This window comes from Cryptotermes secundus, unplaced genomic scaffold, assembly GCF_002891405.2.
Source record: "Cryptotermes secundus unplaced genomic scaffold, Csec_1.0 scaffold1344, whole genome shotgun sequence".
Lineage (NCBI taxonomy): Eukaryota > Metazoa > Arthropoda > Insecta > Blattodea > Kalotermitidae > Cryptotermes > Cryptotermes secundus.
In genome coordinates, this window is record NW_019735580.1 from 235,456 (window position 1) to 248,535 (window position 13,080).

The 13,080-nt window shown below is 39.2% G+C and overlaps 1 protein-coding gene across 6 annotated transcripts in view; it reads left to right on the forward strand.

The window, feature by feature from the left end:
- Positions 1–9,651, forward strand: part of LOC111869695 (partitioning defective 3 homolog) — a 203,256-nt gene extending 193,605 nt beyond the window's left edge. For all 6 annotated transcript variants that reach the window (XM_033753529.1, XM_033753528.1, XM_033753531.1 and 3 more), the window contains 2 exons: positions 2,575–3,065; positions 8,516–9,651. In XM_033753529.1, the coding sequence (XP_033609420.1) occupies positions 2,575–3,065; positions 8,516–8,877 (853 nt within the window). In that variant the 3' untranslated portion in view covers positions 8,878–9,651. The remainder of the gene's footprint in view (positions 1–2,574; positions 3,066–8,515) is intronic.
- Positions 9,652–13,080: the final 3,429 nt, after the last annotated feature.

Below are 13,080 nucleotides of genomic sequence, written 5' to 3' on the forward strand. Positions count from 1 at the left end.
ATGTAGTTGGCTTTATCAGAACGTGCAGTCAGTCATATTACGTCAGTGCTTGCCATTCATTTGTCATGTATAGTGCTTGGAAACCCTAAGGACAATTATGACATGGCGAGCGAGTATTTTGTACTTCAATTTTATGGCTTCACATCACTCACAAGTTAGTTTTATGTTACGTACATTATTAACATTACAGAATCCACATATTCCTGCCAGTTTTAATATGTATTTTGTAATCAACAAGTGTGCAATGCCGGTCAAAGTTTGACACTTCTCTGGCCATTATCTCTGTAACCGTTCAACTTTGGACATAGGTGTTTTGGGTTATATCGGCATACTTTAACATAAGGAACACCCTCCCGAAGTTTGGTCCATTCCTCCTGGGACATTCTGTATATGACACACAACAGATTTATGAACAGTTACAAACTTACTCTAATGTGCTGCACCATCCAAACCTCTAACTTCTGCTTTTAATGTAGACATTTCTGATTGTGTTGCAGCAAATTGCATGCAAACCTGATTTAGCTGTGATTATTGACCACTTTTGTGCTCTGCATGCAGTAATGCTTTATTTAATTTTTAATGGTTAAGTTTTAAGAATTTGGTGTTTTTAATCTGGGGGTGGGAGGACTTATAAACTGTGCCTGTAATGGGACACAAAATGTTGGCCTACCTTTCTATCCATATATCAGCTCCCAAATCATTTCATATATTTTGGTGGATTTTGGTATGGGATGTCACAGCTGAAAGTTTTCTGGCAAGTTTAATATTCATCCAATATCAATACTACTTCATATGAAAATAAGCCAGTCTTCATGATAACAGCACATTACATAGAAAAATCAGTTGAATCATTTTTAGTATGATATATTTAATTCTAAAGAACACTGAAGAGCACAATAGTTTGGAAACAGGATCTGTTTCTGGCCTCAGGTGAAAGGGTGAGAGACGCCTACTCTATTCGGTTGAGCTAACCTCAATCATTGGACATAGAGGTTAGCTCTTTCTAACAGAACCTACAGAGTAGGTGTCACCCACCCCCTCACCTGGTGATGAAAACAGATCCAAGTTGCAAAACATGTTCTTTTAGAATATTAGACAATGGACAAAGTCCAAGAACCCAGTAGCCTCAAGTGTTACACACCACTGTCAGACCCATTTAGAGTAAACTCTTTGTGTATTAGTAGTTACTATAGGATTCTGACGATGGTGTATAACACACAGAGATATTGGGTTTTTGGACTTTTTCCATCGTCCTGGTTTTTAAGATAACTAAGAAAAAACACGATGTTTCAGAAACTGGATCTGTTTCCGTCCGCAGGTGAGGGAAAACACCTATTCTGATGGGTCCCTTAGAAAGAGCTAGCCTCAATCACTGGACAGTGGCCTCAGGTGAAGGGGTGAGAGACGCGTACTCAATTGGGTTGAGCTAACCTCAATCATTGGACATAGAGGCTAGCTCTTTCTAAGGGACCCATCAGAATAGGTGTTTTCCCTCACCTGCGGACGGAAACAGATCCAGTTTCTGAAACATCGTGTTTTTTCTTAGTTATCTTAAAAACCAGGACGATGGATAAAGTCCGAAAACCCAATATCTCTGTGTCTTTGTGTATTGTTTAAAACTGCAGTGGCTCAGTTATTTGGCTTTGGTTAGAAATATTAACATAGATGNTATGTTCTTTTCTTATTTAATTTTCAGTCATTGTGAAGTGTTTTCATTTTAGGTTGTTTTTTATTTAAGAACACAATCATTATCAAAAGAAGAAACTTCCACGAAGAATTCATGATTCCAACTTTCCATTAAGTATTTCTGTTTGTAAAAATGCTTGGTTGACACATATTATTTAGTGATGCTGTTTCAGCTACACAGTTATATAGCACTGCTCCCAAATAATTCTGAATTATTTCAGAACATTTGGAGAGTCACTTCTGAGTTTTAATTAAATTTGTAAAGTAAAAGGTAAAGCTAACGTTCTCCTGACAATTAAGCACTGCACCTTGAAGATGTATGAATAAATGGGCATATAGCTCCATGCATTCTTCATCTTGGCACTAGATTTAGGTCATTTTAGTCCCAGGGAAATAACCCCAGTACCCATTGAACAGGGGGCTGGACATGCTCTTGAATTGATATGGCATGAAATTGAAAAGATGTCTCCCTGTGCCAGGAATTGAATTCTGGTCATCCAGCCTGAATTCAGAGCACTATACTGTCTGAGCTGCCACTGCTCTTGAATTACCCCTGAAATTTCCCTGAATTTAGGCAGTTTATCTCTTGTTTATAACCTTTTTTTTTTTTGCCTTGGCTGGCACAGCACTGTGGCTGGTGATACAGAACTAACATGTTAACATGTGGTACCGCCACCCCCACCAACGCCACTTTACTGCATAACCTCAGCAGTTGATTCAGCATCACAGTGTATCTGAAACTCAAACATACACACATATCCCATTAACATCAGATTTCTCATAAAATAAAATAAATAGGCTAATAACTATACAGAATTGATTAAGCAAATTGTTTTGATGAGTCAGCTCTAAACATTTAACCAAAATTCTCTTCTGTTTTGTGATCAGTCGCAGACAACAGCATTACCATTCACAGCGTCGTGATAACCGTGAGCCACATCAGAGACCAGTCTCAAATTTCTATGAGTATGAAAGTGTACAAAGTGTGATGCGATCCAGTCAGCACCATGATGAAGCTTTGAGGTCAAATCAACTTCGGAATGAAGCCATGAGATCCAGTCAGCATCAAGGGGAAGTTGTGAGGTCAAATCAGCTTCAGAGCGAAGCTATGAAGTCCATTCAGCATCGAGATGAGGCCATGAAATCCACCAGGCAGCACAGAGAGGAGGCCATGAGGTCCAAAGAGCATCAAGATGAAGGTATGAAGTCTTCCCAGCATCAAGAAGAGAGCCAAAAGCCTAACCAAAATAGAAATGATGCCTTGAGAGCAAGTCAGCACCAACATGGAACCACCATCGCTGTTGACAACAACTCCAACAGCTCCTTACAACGACGAATGCAGTTGCAGGAAAACAGAGGAATAAACAACAAAAATAACAGTAAGTGTTTCTATTGTTTGTGTTCCATTATTGGTCAGCACTGTGTTGAAATCTTACATGTACATATCATGTGTACAATTCAAATTAATTTTACGGAGTAGTACCACTCTCAGTCAATGCACATCAAGCCAACCTCAAGGACACATCATGACAAGGGCAAAAGTATATTGTACCCGTACCACTGACACCATCTTTATTTGTAATCAAGATTTCTTTTTATAGTAATTATACATAGGATATAATAAGGAACATTCAAGGGTTCAAGCCCGATTCTTGGTTTCAAGAATAGGGTCTGCTTCACTCCTACAAAGAACAGGCAGCAAGCAACCCACAGAGTTTTCTTGGAAATTCAGTTCGAAAGTTGACCAGCGGGATCCTTTGGTAAAGTTACACTTGACAGGTTTTGAACCCCGTAAATCAAAAGTGGGAAGGCCAGCAACCCACGCTACTGGTATAATTTTTCAAGCAGCTATCAAAGACGACGTTAGGACTTTAAGGTCCAAAGTCTCAAACTGAAGCTAGGTGACTGGAGCAGTGAGAATTATGGTTAACTCCCCAAATTCGAATTGTTCCAATCAGCCGAAATTAGGGTAGTAACTTGGAGGCGGAGCTGAAGCTGTGAAGATTTCTTGCTTCAAAGCAGAGTCAGTCTGCGAAAGGAGTCTCTGAACAACTCTCCAAGTGTACAGCCGAAAAATTAGCATCACTGGCAGCTTGGTTTAAAAGTCAAAGTTATAAACAAAATTATTTTAAGAGTGTTACTGGAACAATCTCTGAATAACTATGCAAAATTAATCAGACACAAAAATTAGTGTGAATCTTAATTGGCTTAAAAGTTTAAATGGAAGTGTTGTGCTAAAAAGCAGTCACTAAATAACTAGCCAGAGGTCCGGTCGCAAAAGTTCGAGTGATTTCATGTTTGTTTAAGGGATTAAGGACAAGTGCTGTTACTTGAATATCAAAAAGTGCTCATTAAACACTGTGTGGTAGTGCCTAGCTATAAACACTCTTATCTTTCCCGCTAACACGAGGCCTGTATGCACCCTGAGACAGAATCTCATCGCTCTAGTGCGAATGCGGTACCTATCACCTGTAGTTTCCGGTTTATCCCCTCTTTTTCCTGAAAAGTAAGCCTTTATAATAAGCTTACTGGCGCTCAGCTTTCATGTAACCCATACCCCGCAAACATCAAATATCCACAACACTAACAAAAAGGGAAGAACTGGACAAGAAGGATGCAGCAGCAACCAGCAACAAAGGGGCCAAAAGGATGGTAAGAGAGGAGATGGTGTCAAACGTGTAGGCAAATGGTTACAATAGATACAGAAATATTTCTCTAATAAACCCTCAGAGAATAATCAAACTGAAGCTACTGACAAGCAGTATAAGTTCTAATGTCACTTTTATATTTGCTTGACTAATCAAGTAATATTGGCTGAAGATTGTATTTAAAAGGCATTATAAGTGAATTTTATAGAAATTTTAGTAGTGTGTTCAATGAACTGCAGTCATTTCTAATTCTGCCTGTAGGGGTGTCATGTTAGTTGTGACAGAATCTTAAATAAGCTGTGGCTTCATGCTCATATAGGATATGTGTGGCTGATTCATCTTCTAGGCACCTTCCGCAAATAGGACTGTCAGTATCCGTTTGAAAAGGTGTCCTTTTAGGTGGCAGTGTCCAGTAAGTAGTCCTATCACCCACTGTAATTGATTTCTGTTTAAATTTAACACTTCCTTGGTTCTTCTGTCAGAGGTTTGAGTCCTGTTAAGGATTCCCAGTGTTTTATGGTCTCTGTTTGTCCAGTCCTGAGCAGCTTTCTTGGCAACTTTATTGATGTGCCACAAGCTGGTTCATGTCCTATGAATGGACATTTGGATCCCAATTTGGTTGATCGGCAGTTTCATTACCCTTATGACGTGGCACCCGTACCAGCTGAACTCTTGTTATGTTTGACCAGTTGTATGAGGGATTGATGGCAGTCACAGACAAGTGTTGAATTGATTTGGTGATTGTCAAGTGCTTTAATTGCAGCTTAACTATCTGATAGAATATAGATGTACCTATTTCTATAGGTCCTGTCAAGATTCTCAGCTGCACATGCCTTAATGGCATACACTTCTGCCTGGAATACTGTGGTCTAATTCCCAGTGCTGAAGCAAAGCTTCCACCTTGTGCCATAACCATATGCCCCCAGCCTCAGTACCCATATTGGTCTCGGAGCCATCTCCATACCAGACTCATCCTTCCTTCCTTTCGGGTTGAAACCCATCTTTCCAGTCACTTCTTTCAGGGAATCTGGCTGTGAAAGGTTTGTCATAAACATATCACAGTATAATTCTGTCAGTCCCCATCTGTAGAATGGGTTATTTTTTTTTATGCCTTGAGTCATGTGTGCCTGTCCAAAACCTTCAGATTTTAGTTTCAACTGGTGGCCTTAGCCTCCAGCTAGAGGTGTAGTGGGGGGAGTCCAATGAGGACCTCAGTTGCAGCTGTTGGAGCTGTTTTCATTGTTCCAGTAATTTTTAAGCAGGCCATCCTTTGCAGTTTGCTAAGTTTAATTTTGCTTCTTTTGAATTTGTCCTTAGGCCACCACACAATGGCAGCATAAGTGACTATGGGTCTTGTAGCCACAGTATACAAGGGGCGTTCAAGTTCTAAGGTCTCCGATTTTTTTTCTCAGGACTGGGAGCAGATAGACACATGCGGTTTTGTTTAAAATACGTGTGCACTCTTTGTGAATGCGTGACAGAGATGGCAGAACTCTAGTGGTAGCGGCGAGTGTGAGGAGTGTTTTTGATACTTAAAAGGGCGACGTTTTCGTTACAAGAACAGCGAGTAATCATTCGTTTTCTCCACTTGCGTGGTGCGACACCCATTGAAATTCATCGCCAGTTGAGTGAGACATGTGGTGATGGTGTCATGAATGTGAAAAATGTGCTTTCGTGGGCACGACAGTTCAAAGAAGGCCGAACGTTGTGTGAGAACGAACTGAAGCAATCTCGGCCTCGCACCAGCCGGTCTGACAACATGGTCGAGCGAGTTGAGAAAGTTGTTTTGGAGGATCGCCGATTGAGTGTGGAAAACATCGCCCCCAAAGTTGGCATTTCCGTGGGATCTGTGCACAAAATCCTGCATGAAGACCTGCGAATGCGGAAAGTGTCCTCCAGGTGGGTTCCACGAATTTTGGTGGATGACCACAAGGCTGCACACATGGCAATGATGAAAGCATGAATGGGACTTTCTTTTCATCAACTTTGACAATGGATGAGACATGGATGCCGTTTTTCAATCCGCTATTGCATCAGCAATTTTCCAGTGGTCAAAACAGACTCCTACAGAAGCGTTCGCAGCGGCCATGGAATCATGGCGTCGATGTTGTGAAAAATGTGTACGGCTGCAGGGAGATTACGTTGAAAAGTGACAGAAGTTTCAAATTTTTTGTATGATTATTGTGTGAGAAAAAAAAATCGGAGACCTTAGAACTTGAACACACAACGTATATCAAGTACATTACCTTTGGTTTCATTCCTCAGGTTTTTCCAAATGTGCCTCCACATGTCCAGAAGGCCTTGTAGGTCAAGTTAGTTACTTTATCCATGTCAGTCCCTTGTGTAATGTTAGTCCATGGTACTTGGCCTCACTGGACAGCTGGATTGTATTACTGAAGAGGGTTGGTTCTATAAGTCCCTAACATCTCTCTTCCCAGAAAAAGGTTTTATCACCCTCTTATTGGGGTTGATGGACAAATTTGTCATATTGCACCACTGTTGGATATGCATAAAGCTGTTTGTAGGATTTCTGACACAGTCTGAGGGAATCTCCTGTTGATTTGGATATCAATATCATCTGCACATCCTACTGTGTAATAATCATTGACATTAAGCTCCCAGAGATCATCCACAACCAGGCTCCACAGAAGAAGCAAGAGCACACCTCCCTGCAGGCATACCAGTCATGGTTTTTCCCAACAGTGTAATTATTATGTTTCTGCTTTTCAGCATAGAGCTGATCCACCTGCTCAATGCCATGCTTTTCAGCAGCCTGTGTTAGTATATCAAATGAGGTTCTATCAGAAACTCCCTCTATGTCAAGGAATGCTCCTAAGACAATTTCCTTATATTTAATAGCACTTTCTATGCATGTTGCCACATTATGAAGTGCAGTTTCAGTAGACTTACAAATTTGGTCTGCATGTTGGTTTTGGTGTAGAGGATGCTCCTTTAGTACAATGTCCCTAATACATCTGTCCACTAATTTCTCCACTGTCTTCAAAGGGAAAGACAACAGGCTGATAGGACAATATGCCTTAGCCTCAGTGTAGTCAGATTTCCCAGGCTTTGGAATAAACCATTTTAACCTGCCTCCAGGCCATAGGAATAAATTCATATGCCACACAGTCTGTAAATGTGTGGCAAAGGTATGAAACTAAATGTTCCACCCTTTGTCACAAAAGTGCTAGCACAGTTTAATCTGTTCCTGCTGACTGAAGTGATTTGAAGGTACCTAGCACCCATCTAATTTGGACTGACTGACTGATTAAATTTCTGGCCAGGTTCCAGTCTCCCCTGTTTGTTGTGCTTTTGCATACATCCAGGTTCTGCTGTCCCTGTCCATCACTTGAATCATTAGTCAGCATTGAGTCAGGAAAGTGAACTCTGAATAGCTCTTTCAGTGTCTCCCCTCCAGTTTGGATGTACTGACATCAGGTAGCTTAATAGTGTTGACCCTCTTGGTCGCTTGTTTTGCAACGATCATGATCTGGCACTGCCTGGTACATCAGTGATCTCCTGGCAGAAACTCTTCCATGAAGACCATTTGGCTTTCCTGATTTGCTGTTGTAACAGGTGAGAATTTCCTTATATGTATACCAGTGGCCTGTCCTTTTAGCCTTTGTGTTTTGGCTTTGATTCCACTAAGGTGCTTTCCATGCAGAATGAGTGGTCTTGGCCAGACAATTGTTATCAATCACAGGGCACATCATAACTCATTCTGTAGAGAAAAAGAACAAACACTAGGTGACGAGTTATATGATGGTTTACCAGGCAATGAGTTATGTGCATATGTGAGCTCTCTCCCACTTCTACATTAGTTGCCTAAATTAAATGAGGTTACTTTCCAAACGGCCCTCCTACAAACCAGTATCTGCAGATCAGCATAAATTGAGATATGTACCACCAGTTGAGAAGTGCTGTATATGGTATACATAAGACTTTAACTTGCATTATCTACTTGCAGGCTTGACATGTCAATCAGGATTGCAGTTGTTAACCTGAACAAGGAACTGTAATAAAAACTGTGAGAAGATATATTGCGTCTTTTAATTTGATATGCACAAAATATCCTGACACATTATCAGACAGAGTTATGTTCAGGTACAACTGGTGACATTGGTGATGTATAAAAGACAGGGTATTCTTAGTGTCAGCTATAATGTTTTGGTTTTTTGCAGATGGTGTAAACATCTATCAGCACCCATTCCGATCTTCCACATGCTCAAAACATGAATCCGGTAGCAGCACCCACATAGTTAATATAAATGATAGCAATCATCACATGCGAACTTCACATACGCATGACATAGATCAGCGGAACAATCGTAGTGGCAGTAATAGTGGTATGAACAGTTTGCCTGCAGTTCCTCTTGTACATAATGTTGGCCAGTCAAATCACCACACTCATGGTAACAGAGGTGTTAGCATTGTGGGTTCTAAAGTCAATAATATCACAGGACGGACACAAGGACCATTCGTTACTCATGTCACAATTGGTCAACAGATGACCCAGATTCAGCCATCAGGATCAAAAGTGTAGTGTTTATATGAAAGGATTTTAGTTTCAAGAAATGCAGATGAGGGCATAAAAATGTTAATGTCTGATGTGAACTGATATGAAATATGATACTGCTGTGTCATTTGATCTTTTAAAAGTACCTGTAAAAATGTTCATAGTGGCCATAGGATCTTAAAACCATTTAAATTAGATGGATATTATTAAATTTATATAGAATATGAGACATGTATTTAAATTTGCCATTCCTGTGCCAGTGATGTATATATATATATAAGATTCAACACACAAAAAGATATTTGTGGCAGGAAGAATATTAGAAAAGTAAAATAAGACATCACAACTTGAGTATCAAAACAGTTAACTTTTATATGAGTTTTTATTATAAATAAAGATGTCTAAGAATTGAAGGAATAAAGAGATATAAGTTCTTACAGTCATTATGAATGTGAGATGTGACATGCAAGGGTCTTCATTCTATTGTGTGTATTAAAGAAAGTTTGCAACAACTCTTATTTATAAGAGTTCAGTGTTTATACAGATGAGTGCAACACATTTACATTTGTGTTTTTTATAGTAGTAGTGGTGCCAACAGAGTAAGTGAAAGTGCATTTGAAATGGATATTTAACATTTAAAATGACAATAACAATTTGATATGATTTTTACCATTCAGTTTTAGTGGGACACTATAATATTAATTACATTAAGATGTTTTGTTTATGAAACAAGTCTCATTATTATACAGTTATTCTCCTGTGTCTTTTTCATGTATATAAATTATCATATCTGTAGATTAATATGGGATGAATGTGTGTATATGTTGATTTCTATAGAGATAAGAGTTTAATTCTGTACCTTAAGAACAAATGTTTAATATGTACTCCTGATGCGTAACTCTCAGCTTGGCAGATGGCATACATTTTTAAAAGGAGTTATGCATGTGCCTCCTGTTCAGTGTATTCATACACTTTCCTTGCTGAGCACCTTTTCTTTCATGCGTATGAAAAGTATCTAGTTGTGACACTCTGAGACATGCTAACCTTATTTATGAAAAGTGTGGTCTTCTGGATTGTACGAATAATGCCATGTATTATGGAGAGAGCCCAACATTCCATAAGTATATACTGCCTCCATCTTCAAGGTTGAAGAGTAAGGCAAGCAAGAAATCAGCTTGCTGCCTTTCTTTGCTTGTTTCTTACTTGCTTACTCATCAACCCTAAAGATGGAAGTGATATGTTCATCAAAAATGTTGTTTTGTCTCCAGACAACACAAGTGTTACTCTTCTTAGCCACAGCTATAAGAACGTCCAATCCAAACTTCTTCATCATTTCATGAGGGAAAATGGAATTATTTTAGTTACAGGCATTAGACGAAGCTTTAAGATTGATAAGTGGTGTTGGATGGTGGAGTGGAGAAGCAGCAACAAGAGTGGAGGGCAGCTGGAAGTTCTCGGTGCTAGCCTAATACAGAACATGTATTTTGCACATGCCTGTTTACAGAGAGTTACTGAACCTGTACAGCAGTGTTGCATAAGGGCCAATTAAAAAAAAAACTCAGAATCCTTGGTGGCAGCAAGCCAGATGGGAACAGTGAAAGTTGTATTTTTTCAACAAAATATTACATTAAGTTTTACATGACAGTATTATTAGTATGAATGCAATGAACAATATTGATATAATATTTATACCTTACAGCTTTATTTTGAAGACTGAAAGAATGTCAGTGAGAAACTAGCCACTGTTCCTTTGCAACCAAGTTCTCAGTATTGATGAATGTGAAAAGTAGATACTAGGAGGCAGCTTTCCAATCTTATGCTGTTGAGTTGATGTCTAGATTTACTCTTGACTTTTGGTTTTAAAATAACTGTTCACATGTACATAGTTCTGAAAAGCCCTTTCCTTCACTATGCATGGTCACTAAAGGAAGAGGAGTTAGACGTGTTAAACATGTTCTCAGGTCCATGTCACACTGCAAATCTGTCATTTCCATTTAAAATTAATTCAAAATACTTTCAACATTAAATGTCAAATGACATCAAAAATAAATTTATTGCAGCTTCATAATTGCATATAATTTGCAAATGAGTTAAATTCTGGTTGAAGAAGCTGAACTTACATTGTGTATTTCTCAGCATCAGTGGGCGTTTCTGTTCTCAGAAAGGGGAAGCATACAACAGGACTGATGGCATTTGCAGTTCCCACAACTGAAGATTTCTCTTGAACAGTGTAATTCTTTCAAACATCTCACTGACAATGTTATTTGTTCTCTGTAGTGTGATGTTCTGTTCATTCATGAGATGAATATTCCACTCAGTTTGAGGTGTGTGCTTTGTTTCATAATACATGTTAATATTGCATTGATTTGAAATTGATATTTTCATTAAGAACTATGCAAACAGCCCCTTTGATGTGACATGGGTTGTGCAGAAAACAATGCATCCAACAATTCTTCTATTGTTGCATGTGTACTCCTTGCTGCAGGACCATGTTCATCGAGCCGTTGCCTAGCAATAATAGACACAAAGGGAAAGTAAGCTAACAGAGGAACTGTTGGAGGTGGTGTTTTCTCTGCAGTCTGACCTGAAGTTATATAAAGAGGTCAGCTTCAAGGAGGAATAAACAGAGAGGATGGTGATTTCATAAGCCTCCTTTTATTTTTTCAAAATGAGGGAAGTGGGCTTAAAATGCTCTCCCATCTATCTATTTTTAAATATATGAGTTTCATCAACAACTTTCTTTTCTTTGCTTCAGCCATGCTAGGATAAAACCATTCATTTAGTCACTTAATGAAAAACATTAATACTTTCAAATTGTATTCATCACTGACAACAGTGAAATGAAGTATTCTTTGCCAACAGTTGTTTGCATTAAAACCAACAGGTCACTTTTATACTTGTTTAAATTTGTGCATGTTACCATTATTTGCTCGACAGCTTAATTTCTTGAATGCTTTGGCCTGCTCAACGATGTCCTTCCAACTACTTCTGTCCTGTGTGTAAGTTATCCAGTTATAAACTCCTAAATCCTTTGGGTCTTCCCTTACGTTATCTTTCCATCTAATCTTAAGTCAGCCTCTCTTTCTTATGTCATGTGGCTGCCAGTCATATATTCTTTTAACTGTTCGTCAAGTCTCCATCCTTGAGATACGTCCAAGCCAACTTATTCTTTGGGCTTTCATGAAGTTAAGTATAGGATTTGTGGTGGACAAAGTGGCGCTGGGGCAGGTTTTCTCAGAGTACTTCAGTTTCCCCAGCCAATCTTCATTCCACCAATTGCTCCACAATCACCCTCACCTATCATCTGGGGCTGGTACAATAGGCCAGAAGTGGCCGCAGTACAAGGGACTTAGTCCCACCCCACTAGCAATTAAAAAAAGTTAATTGTGTTCCTTCCTTTTATTAGATTATCTAGTTCATCATTTGCTTTAATACTCCAGGAGCCATCGCGGTTTCTTGATGGCCCAAAGATCTTTCTTAGAATTTTCCTTAAAAAGTCTATGTTTAATGGCTTCTTTGAGTGTCCAGGTTTTGCAGGCGTAGGTTACTGTTGGTCGAATTACCATCTGGTATAATCTTAATTTGGCTGTTTTAGAAATAAGTTTACTTTTAAGCAGTGTTAGTGTGTAGCATATGCTTTAGTTCCAATTGCTAACCTCTCTTTAAGCCGGTCACGGTAGCCGAGCAGTCTAAGGCATGCACTGTGTTCGCTCGCTCGGAAGCCGGGATCGTGGGTTCGAATCCCACTCAGGGCATGGATGTTTGTCTGCGTTTTTCTGTGTTTGTCTACAGGTAGAGGCCTTGCGACGAGCTGATCACTCACCCAAGGAGTCCTACCAAATGTGTAAGATCTAGTAAACCGAAGTGAAACAGAGTTTCATGGAGGTAGGCCTAGGCCCAAATTGGGGCTGTAGCACCACAGAAAAAAAAAACCCTCATTAATCTCTTGTTCAATTGTGTTATCTGAATTAACTATAGATCCTAAATATTTATAATGAGAAACTTGTTCTATATTTACATCACTGCATCTGAAAACTTGGATTATTTGAGGTTTGTTAGAACAGTGTAGGAATTTAGTTTTTTGTTCGTTGACTAACAGCCCATACTTTTTGTGAGGCTTTTTATGTTCTTCAGAGGTGTTAATCAATGTTTGTTTGGTTTCGCAATAATGAGTATGTCTAAACTTTTTATGATCTCGTCTATAACCAGTATGAAAAGTGATCCGGATAA